Below are 25,685 nucleotides of genomic sequence, written 5' to 3'. Positions count from 1 at the left end.
AAAGCTTCCTCTAGAATACAGAGCATCTGTCTGATCCACTACTCCAGCCAGGCTGTCTTTTCTACTTCATAGGCTAGAGAAGGGTTGTCAGGAACTGCACCTCTAGTTATGATCTCACAAGAACCCTGCAGAATCCCAGAAGCTGAAAGTAAGATTGAAAGAAAGTAAATAACACATTACCAAGGCCGCAGGAGATCTCCAAGCCAGAGCTTCACACCCATATCTCAGCTGCCTGGCTTCCCAGACTGCCCTACAGAGAAGGACCCCATAACAGCCCTGAAGCTCCCCCATCACAACCCATTTCCAGATCTTTTAAGGACTCAAGAGTGTTTCCGGTTTGTCCTTCAAATTGACTTGTCTGTAACTTTTGTGGATTACCTCATATTAGAAATGCATAAATATCCATTATAGAAAATTTTGGAAGTATACATAAGCAAAATATGTCATCTGTAATCTCATACCTTAGAGATAACCACTATTGCTTAGGTATGATAGCCTTTAGGCCTGGATAGATGGGATACATAAAGATAGATATTTCCCATTTCATAACACTTTTTTCCCACTTCTAGGAATTTTTCTGCGAAATAATCTGAAATTTGTACACTGTCACCCATATCTCTGAACCCGGTCCCATTGCCTCCTGCTTTCTTAGACTTTGCTTCAATAAACAACCCAACACATTTCTTTCTGATGCTTAAGCTCTACCTTTTAATTACAGCTACAGGACCTATTCTCCCCTGCAGGCTCATGAGATAACTAAAGTCAAAATAAAGGAGGAAGTTACTGATTAGACAGAAAAATACATCTCGCAGTTCTGAGAGATTTTTTTTTCTCCAGCCGTATAAGATTCTTGATGCCACAAAGTCAAGTCTCCAGCCAAGACTGCCTCAGTCATTGGCATTCTACATAGGAATTACAAGACCCCTTGGTATTCTAGTTGAAGCCCCGGATGTTTCCTAATGTGAGTTTTATTAACTGAGAAATCAGAAACAGATGTTCTCTTCCTTGGCCTCACTTGCCGGGATCTAGGACTGCATTGAAGATCTCAGGCCTATTTGAGTCATAGAACCCTATTTTGCAATGAGCAGGCCAGGAAGCAATGAGAGGAAGAGGACAAAGCCTTCAGTTCCAGAGCTGGTGCTGCTAAGCTGTCTTTCTGAAGTCCCAACAAGTGGGGAATAGTAGTGTATATGCCAGTTCTTTTCTGATTAACATCAGACTATCACTGGGTGATAATACTATAATATGTAATTCTCTTCTGGCTTCTTAAAACAAAACTAAACCAACTCATTGTTGCTTTGCTGCTTGCTGTCCCTAAAACTGTTAATATACTCCCAGGACCAACGTGAGGCAATCCATGCCTGGCACTCATGTCTCTACACTGTTTTACAATGTCCAGCCTCCAGACATACCAGCCTCCTCTCATCAGTGAGAGCAGCCCAGTCTTTTTTATTTATATTATATTTTATTTTTTGGTACTGGGAATCAAACTCGGTACCTTGTGATTTCCAGGCAGGCACTTTGCCACTGGGCTATCTTCCCAGACTGGAGCAGGCCAATCTTTTTGCCCTTCACATTCCTGTAAGGAGCAATTCCATGCACCCCGTCTCTCCTCTCATCCTTCTAGGCTGCTACAGGAGTATCTGCCTCTAGCAGGGGACTGAGACTTTTCTGAGGACTGCGGTTTGACCTGGATGGAATGAGGGTGTGTAAGCAATAAGCCAGACTGCATGGACACCAAGCTAGCTCAGCCACTGGGGCACACATCGCCCTGTGCACCCATCACTTGATTGGCCAGTGCCAGTTATGAAGTCATACTTAACTTCCAAGGGGCAAGCAGGACATCTAGACTTGTGCCTGAGACAAGAAAAGCTGTAAATTGTTGGTGACAAGCATGGATTATTGTGGACAGCTAAGTTAAATAAAAATATTATAGGCAGTGAGATAGATTCTAGATTCTCAAGAGTCAGAACAAAGTTAAAACACATCATAACTGTAAGGTTCAAATTGGGCTTAACTCCCCCAGTCCCCAACTCGCTTGCCAGCTCAAGCACTGCTCTCTGCAGGGAACTCAGTTCAGTACTGCAGTTGTCATCTGCAAGCACAAGATGTCATGAAGGATATGAGATGGGACAGGGAATTTTTTAGGTCCTGTGACACCTGCAAATACTTAGAGACACCTAAATATTTACACTGGATGCTTCAAGGTTTTTTTTCCAACCGAGGTACATGACAGCCAGAGAACTTTGACCATAAATGTTTATTAAAATCTTCCTGCCTAGTGTCCCCTGCCTTCTTTCCATCCCTACAAAAGGGACACGCTTCTCTTTGCTCAGGGAAGATGGCCTTATTGCTCTCCACCTGCCTACACACAAGCCCAATAAATTCTATGCCATGTTGCCTTTACGCAAGCCTGGTGGGCTCAACTGGTCACACACACACACACACACACACACACACATGCACATACACACATGCACACACATGCATACACACACATACACATGCACGTACACACATGCACACACACATATTATAACCACTATGTCCAGAGACACATCTGTTGGAGGCCACACCTCATGATAAATGTAAAATGACCAATCCTACACACTTCCTTAAAAGATAAACACTGGGGTTAATGAAGTCTAGATAGACATCTGTCACCTGTGTAGATAACAAAGACCTCTAGACCCACCATTTCTTAGTAAAAGTCATTGATCTTTCCATATACCCTTGTTTTATGTTACTGGTTTCCCCATTGGATCACTAGTACACCACTAAGCAATTATACTTGTAACATTATTAGCTAATCTAGTGGTAACCCATGTAATACACACATGCATTTTACTCTATAAAATTTCCCTATAAAATGGGGCCTCCAGCTAGCCACTCAGGTCCCCTCCTGCCTCTCAGGAGCTATCCTCTCAGTAAATATTTTCCTACTCTTAAACTCTGTTGCTCCTAAAATTCATTCTTCAATTTTATAGAACACAACCTCTGCATATCAGGCGTTCAACACATTGAGAGATAGAATATTTTTACATCATCTCCTCTATCAGAATGCCCACAGCAGTATCCCATTTTGTTTGAAAATGTTTTATTTCACCAAAACAGTATCACAACAACAAAAACACCAATTGCCATAAACCAACAAATGGAATATACCTACTATACTACCACTCAGAATGTACTGTTATTAATCAAACATTACAATTCTAAAAGCAATGTATCTCCATGGCTTAAGAAATACATCAAAGAGAAAGGAAGGGTAAATTACACCTCCATCCCCAGGTTCCTGAGCTCACAGTCCTGAGATGTGATCCTTACAGAGAAGAGCAGTTTCAGGACTTGAGTTGCAGGCTGGGAGGTTTAGGAAGACTTCACATGGAAGACCTTGCTTCAAGCCATCTCTGAGATTTCATTTTCAAAGATTTCTCTGATCTGGTGTAAGCTCTGTGGTAAGCCACCTTGAAACCTAAATGCTAAGAAGCACTTGCTCACAGCAAGGAATGCAGAAGGGCTGGGAATTCTAAGCCAGAGCTCTGATCTGGAAAGTTCCTTCAAAGCTCCGCTGGAGGCCCAGCATCTGCAACCCACCACCAGAGAGATTAAAGAGCCTCAGAGCCCTGCGACTTTCTGATGTGTTCACAGACTAGCTCAGCTAATTAATCCTCAATCATTCATTCTCATAAACTACAAAAATCTTCCAGCTGGCCCTTGGGCTCACTGCCCTGGCTAATGGAGTGCTATGTGGGCTGTCTGTAGGCTGAACCCACTCACAGCCTGCCCAAAGCTCTTATTGGAAAGCTGAGCTCTAGAGTCCTCCCTGACCCCTACCAAGTGGGAAGGAGACTTGGCTAACTCCCTTCAAAATGCCAGGCACTTTACCTACACGGGTGGCTTTGATCCTAGTATTAAACTGACAGGTGGACTTTCTGTGATTTCTTTGCTGCTGTGGCCACTGAGTCTTGGAGGATAGAAGTGACCTGCATGAGCCTCCAGGTGCCAGAATGCAGACCTGGGATTCAAACCTATGCAACTGCAAAGCTCACCCCCCTTATCCTCCTTCAGGCACTGCACTAGGCTGTTGCCCTGCCCTCCTTGGCCATCCTGTGTATGGCAGGGTCCCCATGACCTTTTTCTCTCTAACCCTATAACCCTATTTCTCTGTGCCTAGTATTTTCTGCTTAATCCTCAGTGCCTAGTAATGTGACTGTCACCTAGAAAGGACTCAGTAATGATTTGTTCAAGGACTAAGGTACCATGCAAAGAACACTGGATCTCCAGATGGATGCATCTGATCTAATCGTGCTGTGCCAGAAAAGCAGCATGTGCCTTAGACACATCCAGTTGCCTCTGCGGGCCTCGAGAGCCACAGCTGGAACTGTAGAAGGCAGGGTGAAAGCATCTCTCCACAATTCGGATGTCTGGGATGTATACCTGTCACCCAAAGTACGGAAGGCTGCTTTGATGCTCAGAAAGAGGAAACCAAGTTGGCAATGGTAAATAGGTGACAGACAGCTCAGAGTCGGGGCAGGAGGCTTCTGAAACTGTTTGCATTTTACCCCCTGCCACCTCAGGTTGGGCTTCAGAATCTCTCAAGGGCAGAAATTATAAGAAGCTCGAATAAGGAGTCTGTCCCTGTCCTGCTGAGGTAGAGACACAACTGTGAAGGCACAGAGTAAGACCAGAAGAGCCCTTAGGATGGCCCCATGTGGTCCCCAAACTGTCTCCCCGTCAAGCAGGTGATAAGATTAGTCGATGTCCTCTACTCGCTACCTTTGTGACCTCGTAGATATCTTACAGAATTTCTGCTTCTGTTTCTCCTAATGAAATGGGAATGCTATTCAATGATAAATGAAACACAGTTTCTAATTGAATGAGATAAAGAGAAGTTCACAGTGCTTAACAAGTAGGTAGTGCCCAGAAATATCACCTTTCCTTTTTCCTCTCTGAGTCTGACTTTTCTCTTCTGGGAAATGGGAATAATCCAAGGCAAACCTCATAGGTGTTAACCAAGGTAAAAATGAAAAGCACTGTATAAAACATAAGGCTGCAAATGCACAGAGCCCAGAGCCCAGAAGCCTGTCCCATTCCTGGTACAGGTGATATTAGCCACATAGAAACATTCACTTAAGGACCCAGCTTGACTCCTTACAGAATGTTCTGTCTCCTTCAGGTTGGTTAGAACTTTACCCCACTGAAATTCTGTCATTGCTAGAGTATTGCAAATTTATTCAGAAAAAAAAAAAGTATGAGTTAGAGGAAAGAGGATATCAAATAAGAAGCCTAGGCTGAGGCAGGCAACTCTTGTGCAGGGTGATGAGTAACAACTGTCCCTGGGTCTTGTTGTGAGAGAGGTCACAGGGAGGAGTGGGGACCAAGGTTGACTGCAGAACTCTCTATATTGAGCAGCTGTGCTTCAGCTCCTTGTGTTGCCGTGTAGGAGTACAGGCCTGCCTTGCCCAATTTCAGACTTCAGAGAAGGAAAAAATCCTATCTTTATGTGAAACAAAATACTATTAAAATTCATATTTTAAAGAAGTGAAACAGTGACAATGTTTTGAGAGCTGCCAGATTGTGATTTCTGAAAGGTACTGTGGAACTGAAATTGGCCACTCAGATAGCCAAATGCTTCCAGACATTCCATTGGCAACTGTCTCAGGATTTAACATACTTCCAAGTTAACTCCTTTTGTTAAATAAAGAACACATACTAAACATCTACTATATACAAATAAAGAACACATAGCAAATAAAAAGCACTTATTAAGCACCTATTATTTGCAGCATGGATATAAGACATCATAGAGGGTGTGAGATACCAAAAATTAACACAAAACTGAGGTACAAGACATAATCTCTACTTACCCCACCTTTATGTATGACAATTGCCACACTCAACAGATAATTTTGACATCTGCTGGGTGACAGAGACCGCAAGTGCTTCGGGGATTGCGAGAGAAAGCTTTCTGGGTGTTGATCTGAGAACACAGCCCAGCAGAAGTGGCACTGAAACTGGGTTTGAAGGGTGAATGGGATTGGAGTCAGCTGATCATACACTCCTGCAGAGACAGGGCTCTATGTGCCAGTAGATTCTGGAACAAGTTCAAGGAGTTATGGGAAACCATGCTAGAAATATAGACTGACCCAGAGTACACCCCTCTGTGCCAGCTAAGGAGTCCAGGTTTTACCCTGGGATTCTTCAGCAGGGTTTGTGGCAGTCATAGGGGTGGGAATCTGATGGAAAGAGATGCCTCATCCTCCTAATTCCTCCAGAATGAGTTTGGGAGTCAGCCCCAGCCTTTCTCCACAACAAACCCACTCTTGCTGTCTATTTCAGTGCATACAATCTATTTCTATTTCAAATATTTAAATAGAAGGTAGGCTTCCACACAGCATCGTGCAAACTGAGTTTCCTTGGGGTGAGGTGATGCCTTTGTGGAAATGGTCTGGATCCTCGTACAATTCAGAGAGACAGCAGGGCTTTGAAACGGGCAGTATTTCCTCTCTTTTATGATGGTTTCATTTTACATTTTTATTGGCTCTCCACTGATTGCTCCTGGGCTCTCTGACAGGATGTGAGATGCGCTGACATTTATAGAAATCAATACATTAATAAATCACGAAGTTCATAATGTCTGATTTGCTTCTAAATGAGACAGAACTATTATCACCATAAAGTTGCACATAAAATATGCCCAATTGTGATGTATTGTGTAGCCTAATCAAAGGCATTTGAGTGAATAACCTTTCTCCAAAAGAAGGAAACAATCAAAGCTGAATAACTTCATTAATAATTCAAGGTGTGTCTGCCCAGGCTTCATTTATTAAGTGCACAGTTAAGAGGCTTCCAAGCTGAGTCCTGGGCAGGCAGCACCTTGACGTCCCCCCGCCTCGAGGCAGGCACACAGACATCCTGTGATGAACTGACTGCAGTCTTGGCGCTTGGCAGTTGATGTTCCAGTTGAGGGCAGTGTCCAATTGCCTTCTCCAGCTACGAAAAGGACCAAAGATAATATACACATTGACTGGATTATTAAGGGCAGCAGATATGAAGCCATGTAATAACTCTAAGGGGGAAAGGCAGGAAATTTTCTCAATGACTGTCAGTTATTACATCTATTTACTATTGCCTCAGGCCTTGTATTTCTGGCCTCTGTCACCCACAGACACCATGCTCTATGGCCATCCTCACAGTGAAGTAGTTGACACTCTTTCATCTAGTCTTGTGCCTGCTCATGACCATTACAGCTAATATAGAAGATAATATACATGCTAGCCTGTTCATGTCCACCCTGAACTAGCAATTGGGTGTCTCTTTAGAAGAGTAAATCACAGAACAAGAAAATCTTTTTGTGAGAGAAGCCTATTTAATTTACTAGATACATCAAAAGGGCATAATCATGACTTAGGCAGTGTCTCACATAGTATCTAATATAGACAGTGTCTAAAATGTCACTCTCTGATTGTGCTGTTGAGAATGAACCTTAAAATCATAATCATAATGCATATAAGAAGGGAATAGCATTTTAGCACCTACTATGTGTATACAGCTACATTTATAGTTACAAAGTGGGTATGATTATAACTGGAATTAGTCTAATAACCATATCCCTCCTAGGGACAGTGAGCTGATGAGATCAATTCTAAAACTATTACTGTGCTCTCTGAGCTCACCAAGACAGCACTTAACCCAGGATACATTAGTACTGAATTCAGCAAAAGCTCCCTTGGCCAACCTCCATTATTTCTTCATTTGTGATTATTCTATCTGATGCACAGAAGTACATGCTTACACTGGCAACAAAGAAAGGGTTTATTAGCTTGGATTACCAGGAGGAAGCTTACCCTATAAGAGTAGGTTTGGGTTGTTCAGCATACCAATTGGAAATAGCTACATGAGAGCCAGGTCATAGTGGGGGCTCATCCTTTCAGAAGCAGCACCACGGACAGCCTGAACTAGGCCATTTACCCAAGTAAATTGGAAGGTGGTTACTATTAGATTCTTCTCCCCTGCCCTAGAGCTGACATTATTAGACATTTGCCAGCCTACCAAGGCCAGTGCTCTACCTGAATAGCACCATCACTTATCAGGTTGTCCAGGTGTCTGCACAACAGGGTAGCTATCCTCCTTCAAGCAGCAGGCTGAAAGATGGGCTTATCACACTCCTACCCTAACCTGAATCCAGTGAGCTTTCATGGTAAAAAAAAAAAAGAAAAGAAAAGAAAGTATTGATAATCTCAGATCAACCCTTCTTGACTTCTCCTTTGAGAGATTTCTTCAACTTCTCTCCGCACCTTCACTCCTCCATCTTAGCACTAAAAATGCCCTTTCTCCCTGAACACTCTTCATTTATAATGAATTGTCATTTCAGCTCCTCAGTCAAGAGGAGTAATGCACCCGCATTTGTAACCCTCTTATTTCCTGTAGAATTATTCCATGTAGCCCTTTCATCTGAGCATCAGGCCATCTCTCCCAGTGGAAATGCTCATTAATGGAGAATCTCCGTGTGCTGGAACCTCAGGGCGCTGCCCTGCAGTCCCAAGAAGAAGTGGTGGGAGGTTTCTCTTTGCTGCCTGAGTGCGGGCTGGAGGCAGGATCTGGGCCTCATTTGACTAATTGCCCTCTAGAGCTGCAAGCACTGCTGCAGCTACCTAAGTAAATCATCAAAAATTTCACCCTGGGGCACTTTTTCCAGACAAAAAGATCCACTTAAAACATCATCTAGACATTTCTGCCTGTGGCTGAAAGTCTACCAGTTCTACCTTGTAGCTCAGCCATGGGCCTAGCTGGTCTAAAGTGTTGTTTTGGAGATGAGGGGACATGAAGGTCCCTATAGTACCTGACCTTGCTCCTTGTCCTGAAGCGCCTTTTAGGGTTCTTCTTTCCCCAGCTCTTGCATCTAGATAAATCTTTTCCCAGCTCTTTGCTTTTTCAATCTTGTTCAAAAAATGTATGGGGGCCTGCTAGTTTGCCCAGTTGTTTAAGTGCCTGCTCATGCAAACGCAGTCGGGCACAGGATACCATGGTTTGTTCGCCAGCCCTACCTGCTTTACAAAAAATGTATGGATATGATTTTGGCATGTAAGAAACAGAACTATGACTTAGGTCACATTCTGTGTAGCAAGTATGTGGACGATTACTCATTGCATTATACTTTTCACTATTGGTTTCTGCCACTTGATACCCCTCTCTGGGAAGATGTGAGGAGCGTTTGACATGCCATCCCTACCTACCTTCACCTCTGCGCTAGCCTAAACACAGACTTGTGTTAGGAGAAAAGGCAGTAGAGTGAAATGCACCACACACTGAAGAATTCTCAAGCCATTTGATCTTTAAAACCTTTCATCTAATAAAAGTAGCAACACTCAAAGATTTTTTTGTAGAACCCTATTTTTCCAGCACATTTTCAGGACCAAGGTGTAAATGAATGAGAAATGTATAAATTCAATTTTGCTTAAAAGGGGCAGGAGGGGTTTCAAGATTAAGAGAACAAATGCTTGGAGCAAAACATGATTTGAGTTTTATTGAACCAAGAAGACTGAAAAAAAAATCTGGAACACTCAGAAAATCTTTATCAGGCTCAGCTCAGCACTCACGGGACTCGTTGTTAAGTATATAAAATTCAAAGCTGATGAGTTGTGTGCACTGCGTGTGTCTGAGTGCCTTAGCTATAGGAGTCTATGCCTTGAGGTTTAAAGACCAAAGAGGACTTTTCCCCTTCTGATGGCATGCAGGCAGCAACAAGGATTTTCTGCTTCTGACTACAGTATATTGAGGAAAGCTGACAATCAGAAGATGGTGCTGACCCCATCCTGAACAAAGCAATGAACCCTGTTTGCTGGAAGAGAAAGGTAGTGTTTTCAGACACCAGCAGGTGACTACTAATGTAGTTTTTAATGTAGCCAACAGAGCTTAGGAGACAATGAACCCCCGGAAACACCAAAAATAGGATTTCATGAGGAAACACAGCATTCTGCACTTTCTGTGCATAATGTCATATAAATGATTTGCAGTTCTTCTAAATTTCCCTGTGGATATAGCTTTAATAACATCCCAGAAGTTCTGATATGTTGTATTTTCATTTTCTTTTAGTTCGCAGAATTTTCTGTATCTCCATGATATTGTCTTGATGCATTAGTTACCTAGAAATTACAACTACACCACCCTGCCTGACTTTTACACCTTTAAGTGCTCCCTAGCTTTCTTTTTGCTACTGATGTCTTCTTTAATTCCAGTCTGAACAGAGAGCATTCTGAATAACTTTAATTTTCCAAAGCTTATTGAGATTGGCTTTATTATCCCAGGAAGTGGTCAATTTTGATTAATGTTCTACATATCCTTGAAAAGAATGTATACTAACCTATAATTATTTGCTAAGAACTTCATATGTGGCCAAGTTCATTAATTATATTACTCAGATATTGTGTGTTCCCTATTGATTTTTTAACTGCATGTTTTATCAATTTATGAGAGAGGTATTTTAAAAATTTGAAGTTCTGGTTATAAATTTATCTTTCCTTTTATTTCTTTCAAATTTAGCTTTATATGTATTTCAAAGTTATATTGTTAGTATACACTAGTTTAGAAGTGTCAGGTCTTCTCAGCTCATGGACCATTCATTCAACATTGTGAAAATCCTACATTTTTAGCAAAGTTTCTTATTTTAAAATCTGTTGTATCTCACTAGGAAGAATGTATGCAATGTGTTAATTATTGAAACTGTCCTGACAATTTGGTTTGAAACTGTCTCATTGCTATTTGTTTCTCAATAAAATTATGGAAAAATAAATAAATAAATAAAAATAAAATCTACTTTATCTGATGTGAGCATAGACACCCCATCTCCTCTTGATTAGTGCTTGCATAATATATTCTTTGCCACCATTTTACTTCTACCTTTCCTTTGTGCTTATGCTTGCAAGAAGCCTTTCGTTAGGGCTGGGCTTCTATCGGATGATTGTTTTCTTATATGGAAGACTTTCCATTTGTCTTTGTTTTTACACATGACTTGTTTGTGTATTTATCCTGTTTAGGATCTGGAGTGCTTCTTAAATTTGTACCTTCATATATTTTACCTTCCCATTTATTTTTAAATAAAGTCTTGTTTTTGATCTCAAATCTTGCTTCATCATCATTCTTTATCATCTCTTTTCGGGAGGGCTCCAGTTATACTTACCTTAGAGATTTTCACCATGTCCCATATGTCTATTCTTCTCTTCTCTTCTCTTCTCTTCTCTTCTCTTCTCTTCTCTTCTCTTCTCTTCTCTTTTCTTTTCTTTTCTTTTCTCTCCCTCTCTCTCTCCCCAGTTCTCAGGCCCCTTTACTCTCTATAGTTATACATCTATCACCCAAATTCCCTGCCAACAACTATTGACACTTGAGTTTGCAATCTTTGGTCTTAAGGGTGTGCTTTCCCTGTAGTCTGAGAACTGTAGATAAATAAATATTGTCTTTTCCTCTATATTCTATCACTTATCACATTCTTGGTATGCCAGAGAGTCAATCTATATTTGTAAGTCTATCCCTATTTCTCCTTTTATTTCATTTCCTATCTCTATGAAAATGCCACCTAGTTTCAGGGCCATGAAACTTTTTGACATTGTAACAATAGATATAAGATATAATACTTTTGTCAAGATCTATAGAACAGCATAACTCAAAGAGGAACTCTAATGTAACCTATGGATTTCCATTAATTTTAATATATCAATATTGGCTCATCAAGTATTAGTTCATTGGTTATAACAAATGCTGTGTACTATATGTGTTCTCAATCATGTGCAACACCATAACTTGGCTCATCAGTCAGATATCTGGATTACCTGTAGCTCTAGCACCACATTTTTTTTTTAAATCTTGGTCCTGTTTCCTACAATGTGAAGAAATTTTTCACTAAATGGTAGCCATCAGAGAAAAAAAGTGCATCAACTATTTAGTTGAGTCTTCAACTTCTGGAAGATAATGAAAGAAGATAAGCTTGGTCCAGGCAGGGATTGCCTGTTCATAATAGTAACTGGGAGAGTAGATGTATGGGAACTTGCTGTAATTTCTGGGCAACTTTTTTGTAAAGCTGACAGTGTTTTAAAATAGAACCTAAGGGGCCGGGGAGATAGCTCAGTAGAATAAGTGCTTGCTGGCAAGCACAAGGGCCTGAATTCAATCCCCGGTTCCGCAAAAAAAAAAAAGCCTATTAGTAAAAGTGAATGAATAAATGAATGAATGAATGAATGAATGAATGCAAATACCACCTAGCCAGAGAGATCAAAGGGCTACTAAACCTGGCAAAATAAGTTTCTCCCATGGATACAGACCAGAAGACAATGGATGCCCAGATATCTATAATATCACTTTTAGGAGCAGCAAGGGAATAAGTTATTCTGGTCTGGAGTTTTGAATTGAGGGCAGGGCCTAAAATACACTAAAGATGGTGGCTGAGCTGCTTTATACACTGTTGATCAGAGATTCTGGCAAGACAGGAAGAAGTTCAAATAAGGACCTACAGATGAAACAGGCTGACCACAGGAAAGGCCCAAAAAGGCCAACAGGAAGGTATCAAGGAGATTTTCCTGGGGCCTTGCACCTACCCAACCACTGTCCTTGGACAGTTCTCCAGGTCTGATGTTTTGTTTTCTTTTGTCTTGCGTTTTATATATAGCATCACAGGGACTCAGTCTGCTTCCACTTGCCACACATCCTAACGTGCTAATTCTCATCTTTCCTAATATTTTTCTTTTTTGCAGCTCAGTTTCAAAAGCAAATGCTTGTAGACTGTAAGCTCCACGAGAGCAGGAAACTTGTTCTATTCTCCAATATATACACAGTGCAAACTTCACTGATGATGGTAACTGTTGAGGGAACAAATGAATCATCCCATGAGATGCACAACGTCAAATCATAAAGAAGCAGGAAGGGCCAGTGGTGGGATCACCTCATCGTGGAGGGTAACTTACCCAGTCACACATGCAGACATCTCCAAAGACCTCTCCACATCCATGTACCCTCTGCCATGTGCCATCCATCTCTCTTTGGGCTGCATGACTGCATGGCTGAGGGCATGCTTAATGAGCCCTGCTGGGAGTCAGGTCGCTGAGAAGTGACCCATTGCTCTTGCCTGTCCGACCATGGGAAAACAATGGGAGGTAGACCCCTGTCCTGCTAACAAGAGGCCACTTGCGTATGCCGAGCTGGATGTGACCTGAACACCCTCAGGGTGGCCTCTCCACTCACAATAGAACTGTGTTTTGCTTTTTGTACGAATGGATTTGGTAAAATGTTTTCTTACTTTTTCCTAGACATCGCCTGGTGGTATTACCAGTATCAGAGAGGTAAAAAAAAAAGTTTAAAATAACGTAGTTTGGTCATTACTTGCAAGGGAAGAACTTCTGAATCAAGTGTATATTTTGTAATTGGTCTTCTCACAAGCTTTCTGTCCCTCCTTGTCAAAGAAGTTTCACCTATATAAAAACAATCAAGAATGTTCTTTTAAAGATAAGTTAAAGGATCCTAAGACATTGGTATACTTTCCTTTCATAGGTAATATGACCTATGTAAAAACTTAGAGCTGGTGCATTCAAGTGCACTAATACCTAAGTAACTACTTAGAACACATGGCCAGGATTTCTATAGTGTCTTTTTCCCTGTGGTCTTGACTTCCAATCCAATCAATATTTTCTGAGATAGTTTTACCATTATCAGGTAGTATTTTTATGATCTACTTTGACTTTATTATATTTATTACCTAAGGTCAGGTTCAAGTCCTTTGTGCAGCAAAGAGTGGAATGTATGGAAATATACACCTCATGAGGGAATAAATGGTGCAGATAAAATAGGAGAAAGGTGGGTGGGTAGGAGAGAGGAAGTCAATATATCAGGAGCCCAAACTCCGATTCCGGAGCCAGACAGGCAAAGCAGACAGGTTCAGAAAGCCCAAAAGAACAACAGGGATCCCTGGAGGCGCTGGATGCCTGAGGTAACAAGCCCTACTCAGCTCTAGTGGGCAATTTTCCTGGGAGAATTTGGTACCTAGCTTTCAAATCCCATTTTCCAAGAGATAAGAAAGCTAAACTTGTACATAAATTTCTCATCATTAAATATTTCCAAGTAATTTTTTAAAACATATTTTACAAACAACACCTATCATCAGACCATGTTCAGGCTAAGGGTAACCATTTTGTAACCTCCAAACTACTCATAAATGAGTGAGTATAAAGTCCAACCCAGAGATACTGTATTAGAGAAATTATTTTCCAGTCTAGTCTGATCACAGTCTTTGGGCACGAGCCTATCAAAGGAAGCACCTCAGTGGGGAGAAGCCCAAAGACTAGGGCTCTTCCACAGTCTGAGGGCCTGACTGGGCACAGGCCCTGCCTGAGGGGAGGAGGTTCACTGGGAGGCTGGTTGCTGGAACTTAAGGGAAGCAGAAGCTCCTGGAGGTGTATGGAAACCAACCTGGTCATGGAAGAGGCCTGGACATGATGGGCTGGAGGTCTGTCTTTGTCACTGATTTCTCATATGACCTAAGATTCACACAGAACTGGTCAGTGAAACTTTGAAAGAGGCCTATTCTAACAGTCCTTAGCACGGGTTCTGTGTGTTTAAGATAGAATTCAGTGAACATACCATAAAATTAATAATAATAATAATAATAATATTAATAACAGGAGGTTTTTTTTATTCTGAGAGAGTCAAAAACCTTCATCCCATACTTAGAATAGTCCAGGACTCTAAAACATTGAGAACCATTTAGTCTGAGTCACCTTCTATTCCAATAGGGAATCTCTGGTGTAGAACCTGAGCAATTGATTATTCTATTTCAGATTTACCCCTAATGGTACAGATCCTCCACTTTGTGAGTCACTCATAGTTATAAAATCACCCTATCGGTTATGATAATTGTCTCCCCAACATCAGATGGGGAGGACAATAATCCTCCCACTTCCCAGCACACACACAAAATTGCACGGAAATATTTTATAAACATCTTAAAGTACTTTGTAAAGAGAAGTCATTCTAAGTGATTCTTAACACACATTGTAACAATTTCCATAGTGTTAAATCCCTAGACTAATTTTAATCTATATTGTCTAAACTAAACCTGACTTTAAAAAGATAAGCAAAAAAAAAACCTGACTTAGTAACTAGTACATCATTATTTTTAATAATGAAAATAATAATAACAAGCAACATTTGGCACTGAGGACTCTTAGCCTTCAGAAGAAACTGTCCAGAAATTCTGACAAATGTTAATCCTGTTTTCTTCTCTTGCCAGGGAGCTGGGCCAGCCTCCTCCCTTCACTGGGATCACTGGGCACCATCAAGAGAATGTCTGAGGGGTGGTAGGAAAGGATGTGCAAACCAACGCAGCCTCTCTTGAAATTTCTTCTGAGTACACTTTCAGTGGCCATAACCATGAGGCTGCAAAGAAGGAGAAAGGGGTGCTGGTATGGAGCAGGGAAACACTTCTCTGTGGGCTCCCCAAGAAAGTTGCCACTGCTGTTGACCAGTTAAATCAGTATTTCCCAGTTAAAACTCATGGTTCATGATGGTCACAACCAGTACAAGTTTGCACAGGAATATATGTGAGGCTGGAGTACATCTTGCATTAGTCAGAGTATTAGTTCATGAAGCTTTTGCCTATATTTATGTGTATGTTGTATTGTGTTTTCATTATAAGGTACTGATTTAGGGCCCTAATAGTCACAGGCACACTGTATCCCAGTGTCCTAATCCCACTGATGCTCATTTCCTTCTATCACTGATGTTATCACAGACAGACAATTACAGGATGATGAAAAAGCAAAATAAAACAAAATCTTGGCCATCAAAATTCAAATATTCCAGTATTACAGAATCCATCTGATATGAAAATTGATCCTACTGCCCCGATGGCAAGTAAATCATTTATTAATAAAGTCCAGTTCCAACTTAATGAAGTGGCTTTAACAGTTGATATTTCAATAATTACTTGGTACATTTTAATAAAGGTATTGGGGAGCAAGTGTTATTTTTGAATCAAAAAGATTATTTCAGACTTCTGCAAAAAAATAATTTCCCTGAGCTAGTAAGGAATAACAGGAAGAATCAGAATAATCTTATAAAAATGTTTCGTGCTTTGGAATAAGATACACCTTGACAGATAAACTAGACATTTTCAAATATACATCCTCTCTTCCAAAGATAAGTATTTCTTTTGCTTATTTATATTTTCATATGAGTTTTGCTTAGTATCATTCTTTTATTGGAGCAGCCTAGGAGGTACACAGGGAATCCTTGAGGACCAACAGAAAAGATGCAAAAGCCTCTACAGCTCCTTGGGAGGATTTGTAAAATATATGCACAGTTAGATGTGTGTGCATTTTCATTAAAGTAGATTTGATATAATGTGAGGAGATTTAAAGCAACTATTATTTTGTATTTGGAAATTAGTTTAAATTATACAAAAACGATATGGGTGTCACTCAGCTTTCCCACTGCTGGGGCCAAACACCCAACACCCACAGCTTAAGGAAGGAAAGGTTTCACTTAGCTCACATTTCAGGGTTTCAGTATGCGTCCTGCTGGCTTCACGGCAGAAGCTTCATGGCAGAACGGCAGAAGACGAAGACGGCAGAGGAGAGCTGCTTAGTTCATGGTGGCCACCAAGCAGGGAGGAGGCTGAGCACCAAAGAGGAGGCGGCCGGGCCCCAGTGCGGACACCAAGGCCACATCGCTGTGACCCGCCCAGAGACGCCAGCACTGGGCATTATTCCCTAGGCAGCTCTCAAGCCAGTCAAGTTGAAAATTAAGTTGAACTCTCACATCGTTTGAGTTTTCCCAGTTACACTTATGTGGAATTTTTTCCTCTTTGTTTTTTCTTTTCTTTTGGAGATTGGCCCTTTGATTTACATAGAAATGTTTCAATGGTTAGGTAATTGCTGTTTAACTCACCAGCTACAAACACAACAATAATTAAAGGCACTCTAAGAATTATAAGGAAATTGGCCACTTGCTGCTATGTTGTATAAATAGAGTATCTTATTTATATTGAACCATCTGCCTTGCTCCCAGCAGGATAAGGTGATATGTTTTGCCCAGCACACAAGAAAGATAACAATTCAGAATTGTTACGATGTTATTGGAGCCTTTTGCAAATAGCCGTTACTTTGGGGACTTTGTATAAGATACAAACTTACTTTGATGGATTCCTTTCATATTAGGATCAAGGTTTGAAAACAGAAAGCAGAGAAAGTCTGGCACAAAGAAACCAACCCCTGATTAGAGAAATGCCTAAATGTAATGTGCCTGCTCACCCTGCTCTCCACTATAGATGTTCAGCCTGTTCTTCCCGTCACTCCTCATGAGTGTGTCATAGTGTGTCTGTTCCCGGGGCCTGCCCATCTCAGCAGTATTTTGCAAGCCCAGATTTAGAATTTTTTGGTATCTGGATTTCAGCTTATCTGCATGACAGCAACAGACAGAGAAGGTTAGATGACAGCTGGTCACTTTCATCGTCAGTGGGACACAATACCTGACATCTACAACTTTAAAGGAGGAAAGGTTTCTTTTAGATCGCAGGTTTATAGAGGTTTGAGTACTTAGCCCGCTGGCTCTAAGGCAGGGCAACAGGGCACAGAGGCATGACAGAGGAAATACAGCTCACAGCATGGTGGCAGGAAGCAGAGAGAGAGACCAAGAGATAGAAGACCAGCAGGGACGGAGGGAGAGAAACCCTTCCAGGCCACACTCCCAGGGACCACCTCCACCTCCCACCAAGCTTCACCTCCCAAGTCATACCAAGCTATAAACTAATCCTCTCCTGAGCCTCATGCCCCATGATCCAGTCATAGGCTTTATGTGGTCCCCAAAGCCTCACCTATGAGCCCATGAGGCTTTAGGGAAACATCTAGGTATAAAGCACAACAGACAGCAATTTATTCTTTATTAAAATAAATTTGAAAGTATTGTGTAGGGTCTAAACTAAAGCACTCATCCCTTGGGACTGCTCAAACTTCATAAACTGATTTGTGAGCTTTGTGATCCTTTGGTGAGAGATGGCCAGATTCCTTGCTTCACTGGCCAGCTACTTTCTAAATAATTATTGCAATATTACATTGTAGTGCCTATGAGAGATACAGTTAAACTATTGCTTCCAACTTTTCTTTCTAAAGCCCTTCAAATGCAGTGGAAGATTTCACATATACAAAGCAGCCCCCATTGAAGTCATTTTCCTAGAATCTAGGGATATCTAGAAACTGTTATAAATATACACTATACAATGCATTAAGATTTGTGCTAGATGTGAGGTGCTAAGAACTGAGCCCAGGACCTTACGCACTCTAGGCAAGCCATCCCCCGCTGAGCTCTACTCCCAGGCCACCACTGAGATTTCTTAAGTTAATATTTAACGTCCCATAATTTGAATATTTTACTAAGTCATGCCAACCATCCCTAATTAGGCTACATGATGAGAATTTACTGTTTTTAATAGATTTGTTCTCCTTTGCTCTTTTGAGAGTCTTTCTCATTCTCCTCACTCACCTGTGTTTACATATTCAGGAGGTTTAGTGGGAAGTAATCTGAATATGTCAAGAGGATGTTTAGAAAGAAAAATGTTTTCCTATGGATATGTTTTAAACATTTCTGCACATATCTCAGATGCTGACACTTCCCTCTTTGGGAGTCTATCACAACTAGAGTAACAGAATGAACAGATCTCAAGACAAAGACTGGGCAGGAGAGAGCAGTCCAAGGCAGAAGGTCCCAGCCCCACACCCTGTCACAGGTCATGATAGCACTGCTTTGATAGCCCAGACTATGGTCTGGCCAGAGTGCCAAGGTCACACTCCAATGCCATCTCCTCTGGTTCCAGATAAGATTGAAGATGAGCTGGAGATGACCATGGTTTGCCACCGACCTGAGGGACTGGAGCAACTTGAGGCCCAGACCAACTTCACCAAGAGAGAGCTGCAAGTCCTTTATCGTGGCTTCAAAAATGTAAGACCCACATAGGCTCTCACACCTGACACTGGTGGAGTTTCCCACTGGGAGCAAACTCTCCCAAATGCAGAGGGAGTTCCTAAGGAAGCTTCCCATCTACATAGGGCTGGAAAGCCAGCCCTATAAAGGAGACTTGAGAGCAAGATTCCTTGGTGAGCAAGCAGGACTCCAGGTGAAGGATGAGAACATTTTGATGGACGAAAAACTAACCCACTAAACAGAACCTTCACAGGATGGTGCGACTTTAGAGAACTTGCCCTGGTGCAGGAGCCAGCCTGAACTTCACACATTCACACTTTCCATCAGCTTGGTACCTCCAAAATGGTAGGATTCATCTCTAGTGAATCACATAGTCTGATGTGTCAACCTGAACGATCAGTGTATTAGTTTACCATGAAAATAGAATAGAGACCAGACACTCCTCCTCTTGCTGGGACCTTCTGTTCCTGTACATTACACAGGAAGCCAAACTCTGAGGTGGATTTAGATGACTGGGAGTTAGTAGTCAGTGCTTCCTGCACATGAATACATCTCTGTCTTCTCAGGCCACTTTGTGAACCATCAGATGTTGAATTACTTTTAAGCTTAAATCTCATAACAGTGTATTCTACAACACTGGGGTAGGTGGGATAGAGAGAGGTGCTTCTGATTACTCCCCTCTAGTCACAGCTGTGTAGGTAGAGTTTGGCATATTCCAAACTGACCGTGGTCTCTGTCCCCCAAGGACCAGTCTGATCAGGCTTCATGCACATCCTGGAAGTTGTCTGACAAACTTTGAGATGTGCCTCCATTCTCCTGTGGCCTCAGCTGTGCCTTTCATGTGCCTGGCTTGCTACCATTAGGGCTTCCTTTCTTTCTCATCTTGAAGAGGCAGTGATGGCAGTGGACAGCAGGTGGGGAGGCTGCCCTTGGGAACTAGGCTGAGAGGCAGCAGCATCCAGGAGCGAGATCAGTGCAATATTGCTTGACATCTACTGTGAGCTTGGCACCACATAACAAAGATTCGTGTATGAAACCCCTGTTACCCATGCTGGGAAGGTTCTCTGGGCCCCACTTCTACAGGAAAGGATACTGAAGATCAGAAATGGACTGGGCTGAAGTCACAAAGCTTACAAGTAGCTTACTCCAGACCTTCTAATCTTAAATCCCAAACTCTTCCCAACTCAGTGTCCCTTCTCGATGACATCACACGACGTTGCTAAGCAGCTTTAGTCCTGTGGCGGGGTCACCTCCCAGGCACACCTTGGAGACAGAAGTACATGGGTTCTTGCCCACTCCCTACCCACCAAGGGTCGCAAGGAGCCCCACACCCAGGATTGGGCCCTGTGCACTCCCCCTGCTGCAAGCTCCAAGACATCTCCTACCACTGTCTTTCCCTTCCCACAGGAGTGCCCCAGCGGTGCAGTCAATGAAGAGACATTCAAGCAGATCTATGCCCAGTTTTTTCCTCATGGAGGTAAGTCAGACTCGGGGAAAGATGCAGCTCCTACTAGTGAGCAGCCTTCCCGTCCTCCAACCGTACTCTTCTTGTTATCTGCCAAGAGACCTCCCTTATAATAAGTTGTGAAATTCTCTAAAGCTTTAGCAAACTAGAGCTATGAAAATGGACCCACTTGGGAGGGGAAAAAGATTGATAAATGCAATATTACAAAGTCTCATAAAGGCTCTAGAAAGAGCATTATGATCCCAGAAGAAAGGGCTGAGCTTCAGAGACATTAAGCAACTTGTTCAAGATCACACAGCTGGTACAGGGCAGACTGAGATAGAGTCACTAAGTGTTCTGGGCAAAGCTCTGCCACTCTGGCTCTTCTGTTGTGACAGGCACTTGCCATTCTTTCCCTCAAAAGAGCATCAGACAAGCCGGAATGTTGAAAAGAATTTTAGCAAATACTCAAGACTACAAAAATAAATCCCAAAAGATGTAGGGAGCATGAAGTTGTGCTTATAAGGACATGCTAGCCAGTGGGCTGAGCCCACGGTACCTGCTCTGCTGCCTGCCTGACTCCTGTGGGAATCAGCTGTGGCCCAGGCACTGTGGACCACACCAATGACTTCTTCTGTGACCTCCAGGTTTTATAGGCCACCTTGTGTCCTGTCCCCAGGAACCCCCTGCTACCAAACTCTTTACCTGGATCCTAAAGTTCCAAGCATCCCAAGTATGTCTCAGGCCCTGTTTAGCATGGACCTCTTCAGCAGCTGACAGGTACATCCCTGGATACAGTTCCTGGTGCAGAGGCTCTGGTCATGTTAGGGGAAGCAGCTTCGTCTTGTGCAGGTACTACAATTACAGTTCACCGAGTTCTGCTGAGCCACACTTCATTCAATTTTCAGTATGTGGCAGGCATGACCCCAATAGACTTGTCCAAAAATCTCAAGACATGGGTCTTGCTGTGTCCCACCATGCAGAAATGGACAGGGGAGCTCCAAGAGGCTGCATCAGATGCCTATGGGCACAGAGCTGAGACCCAAGCTCAGGTCCTGAGAAAGTGCTCTTCTATGCTCCCGAGCTGCTTGCTGCTCAGAACACCTTCACACAGTCACCATGTCACACAACCACCAGAGCTCACACAAACAGACAGAGAGAGAGAGAGAGAGAGAGAGAGAGAGAGACAGACAGACAGACAGACAGACAGACAGACAGACAGACAGGGTATCCCTTCTCTCCAGATGGCTACACGCAGGGGTGAAGGCCCATCTCACCTCCCGCTAGAAACAACTTCCCATCTAACCCTGGGGGTTGAGTAACCTTGGGGGCCCTCCATAATTTCCTCCTTTCTCTCTCCCTCTCCTCTTTTGGCCAAAACACTGCCCCTGTTGTTAAGTCATCCCCTGACCCCATGAGCCTCAGCCACACTCACCTGTCCACCCTTCTGCCTTACAGATGCCAGCACCTATGCCCATTACCTCTTCAATGCCTTCGATACCACCCAGACAGGCTCCGTGAAGTTCGAGGTACGCCATCTCCTGGGTCTACGCTGGGAGTCCCCTGGTCCCACACTGCCTCTGCCTCTAAATTTCAGGGTCCTGGGGGAAGGCTGAATCCTCTTGGTCATGAGAAAAAGACTTTATCCATTTAATAAACATTTCCTGATGATAGAGAGAAGCAGCAACTTCCTCTGCCCTCCAAGCACTCGGGGACTCGAGGGACTAAATACGCACAGTTTAAGGGTTTGCTTGTACACTGCCTACCAGAAGGCAGCCTCTGGACATAGTAGTTTGCATTTATTAACTCATTTAATCTTCATAATAACCCTATAAGGTAGAGCTGCATTATTTATTACCATTTTACGGGAGAGGAAAGTAAGGCAAAGAGACCGAGTAACTTTCACAAGGTCAAAGAGCTGGTAAATGGTCAAGGCAGGCTTTGAATGCAGGCAGTGTGTTGGTGTAGCCACTAGAATATATGGCCATGCATATGACAAGCAAACCATTGCAGCCCTGGGATTAAGCAGGGACAGAGGAGGCTGTATTAACTGTGTCAGGCAGTGTCCACAGGCACAGAGCTCCATGCCTCTTCAAGAGGACATCTTCTCTTTAAAGCATAGGGCATGGAAGTCAGAAGCTCCCACTGAGCTTGGCCGTACCCTTTAGGCTGACAAGAGGAGTAGGAGAAGCCATTCTGCAAAAGCGCCTGTGAGGGCTGGCGAGATAACTCAGTGGTCTAAAGCGCCTGCTTAGGCAAGTACAGGAGACCGTGGCTAAATCGCTGGCACCACATGCTGTGCCAGCCCCGCCCTCAGGACAGGCTGAATGGGCTTAAAAAAAAAAAAAAAAGCACCTGTGAGCATGACACCAAGATAGATTCTCCCTACTCAGCAGCCTGGTGGCTAATGTCACTCCTGCCTTTTCTACCTCTTAGGATTTTGTAACTGCTCTGTCGACTTTACTGAGAGGAACCGTCCATGAGAAACTAAGGTGGACGTTCAATTTGTATGACATCAATAAAGATGGATACATAAACAAAGAGGTAGGTGAGCTGGGGCCAGAGGCATGAAACAGGTACAGTGAATTACAAAAGAAAACCCAAGTCAAGAGCATAAGTTGCACAAGTGAGACAGGATCCACTCTGGGGCTGTCAGAGGTGGTCTGAAGACCATCCTCCCCTGTGCTAGGTGCTCAGGCAAAGATCAGATTCAATGCATACTACACATGGGCTATACATGACTTCTCCCCCCTGAGAACCTGCCTTTTGTCAGGTTTACAACCATAAGTTAGAGCTCCAGGTGGGGTTGGTGGGTCTGCTGGCAGGCACCTATAAGAGAAGAGAGAGATTTTTCAGGAAGAGACTACAACTGGATGTCCTTGTCACAAACTGTTTTGTCTATTAGTAAAACTGGGTGAAGAAAGTACAGCTGTCTTTAAAGAAACCATCCCAAACCATTTCAGAATATGTGGTGCTTGGCATTTTTAGAGGTTCATACATGTGCTTAGCCTGTGAAATTCCGATAGACCTATCTTCATACTTACCATATTTGGGCATCTCATGTCCCTGTTGAAGTTTTAACTTAGCATCCTTGACATCCCACTTACTGAGATCCTATGTGCCAGGCACAGGGACTGGAAGTGTGAACATCATCTCTAGCCTTCACCTCATCCCTGCAAGCCTCTTCCTCACAGAGGGAAAGCTAACACAGCGAGCTTCCTCAGCTGTTCCTCATGCAGTCATCTGTGGACTCCACAGAGGTCTGAGGGCTGATTATGTTGTTCTCAGTGCTAGAGAAAAAGAGGTGAGCAGTCAGAGTGGGCCTGACTCTTATAGAGCAGTGCAGAGGGATACACAATACTGTAGATCAGCAGGTAAAAGATGTTTCAATAGAGATGCTCAAAAAGCCATCTGAAAGTGATGCCAAAGTAGAACCAACCATACAAAAAGTGAGGCAAAGTGTTGGCACAGTGACCAGAGAGACAGCAAAGCAAGATAGAGCTTTGTGTGTTCCAGAACAGAAAGGCTCACTGTAGGCGATAGACAGGAGTGTGAGAGTTAAACAATGGAGGATCAACTGCAGGGCACATATGTGCCCACTGGGAAGCTGCTACCTGGAAATAGTCTTTTTTAAAAAAAATATATGTAGTACAGGGTCTACAGGGTCTCACTACACAGATCGGACTCATAGTGAGCCTCCTGTTTTCAGCTTCCCAAGTGATGGGATTACAGGCATGCCACTACGCCCAGTCTCAGTCCTCAGCACAGTGCACCCCAGTGGTGGGGCCAGCACAGCATGCCAGGGATTGAACCACGGCCCCTGCTTTAGTCTGCTGAGCTATCTGGACAGCCTGGAAATAGTCTTTGATAGGCACTAAGTATTAAACTGACTACAAAGAGAATTTAAAAATTTGAATGGCTCTATATCATTTAGAGAAAGTTGATTCACAATTAACAGTCTTTCCTTATAGAAGTTTACATCCCTCAGATGGCTTCTTGGTAAGAAATCTACCAAAAAAAAAAACCAAAAAACATATTACAAAGAGCAAGTGAATTTAACAAAGTAACAGGATACAACATCTAGTTACATAAGACATTTGTATTTCTACATACAATGTGAAAGTTAAATAAAGTTCCACTTATCTTCATCAAAATACACAAAATATTTTGTGATAAATTTAACAAAATAGGTGTAACAAAATTCATACACTGAAAACTACAAAATGTTTAGTCCAGGCATGGTGGTATACACCTATAATCCCAGCTCTGGGGAGGCTGAAAAGAGGAGGATCACTACAAGTCTGAACTGCATAGTGTGACCCTGCACAAAATACACAAATCAAAAAAGAAATTTTCAAAGAGAACAGAGAGATTAAATAAACAGAGAGCTACATCATGCCTGTAGGTTGGAAGACCCAATATAATGAGAGACAGACTCTCCCAAGTTTGATTTCGAGACTCGCTGCAGTAGCAGCGAAAATTCAAGCAGTTATTTTGGAGAAACTGAGAAACTGACTTAAAAATATACATGTAAGAGAAAAAAATAAAACAACCAAAAAAATGGAGTAACATATTTCAAGACTATATAAAAATATAATAATCAAGATAGTGGAGAATTGGCATAAGGACTGACATATACCTAATACATGAAAATAAGTCTTGAAATAGACCCTCGCACATACTGTCATTTCAAAAAAGATACCAAGGGAAAATAACAATGGCTTCACTAAGTGGTGGTGTAACAAGGATGCAGTCTTTTCAGAATGAGAATGCATTTTTTTTTTTTTTTGGTAGAACCAGGATTAAACTCAGGCCCTTGTGCTTGCCAGGCAAGCGCTTGTTTTACTGAGCTATCTCCCCAGCCCATGGGAATGCATTTTAACCTTTACTTCATGTTAAACATAAAAATCAACTTGAGTTTATCCTTAATTATGGCTAAGTAGTATTCCACTGTATAAAAACCCCACATCTTTATCCATTCATTGGTTGATGGGCAGGCATTTAGGCTATTTCTAAGATTTAACTATTACAAAATATGCTGCTATAAATATGGGTGTGTATATATCATTGTGGTATAATGTTTTATAATTCTGTTAGGATGATACCAGGAAGAAGAATAACTGGGTCGATTGGAAACTCTACACCTGGTTTTTTTTTTAATTAATCTTATTGAGAAAGAAATAGCAATGAGACAGTTTCAAAACAGGTTAGTAGGACAGTTACAATAATTCATACATTGCATATTGTTGTCTTCATAGTAGTTATTTATAGTATAGGATGC

General features: G+C 42.3%; 1 protein-coding gene across 2 annotated transcripts in view; it reads left to right on the top strand.

Annotated features, from left to right (window-relative positions):
- The window catches only part of Kcnip1 (potassium voltage-gated channel interacting protein 1), a 379,146-nt gene that overhangs the window by 339,322 nt on the left and 14,139 nt on the right, over positions 1-25,685 (top strand). For both annotated transcript variants that reach the window (XM_004637031.2, XM_004637032.2), the window contains exons 2-5: positions 18,854-18,978; positions 20,368-20,437; positions 21,863-21,933; positions 22,841-22,948. In XM_004637031.2, coding sequence (XP_004637088.1) covers positions 18,854-18,978; positions 20,368-20,437; positions 21,863-21,933; positions 22,841-22,948 — 374 coding nt within the window. The remainder of the gene's footprint in view (positions 1-18,853; positions 18,979-20,367; positions 20,438-21,862; positions 21,934-22,840; positions 22,949-25,685) is intronic.

The sequence above is a fragment of the Octodon degus genome, unplaced genomic scaffold (assembly GCF_000260255.1).
Source record: "Octodon degus isolate 3935 unplaced genomic scaffold, OctDeg1.0 scaffold00085, whole genome shotgun sequence".
NCBI lineage: Eukaryota > Metazoa > Chordata > Mammalia > Rodentia > Octodontidae > Octodon > Octodon degus.
This window is presented reverse-complemented; position numbering and strand designations above follow the sequence as displayed.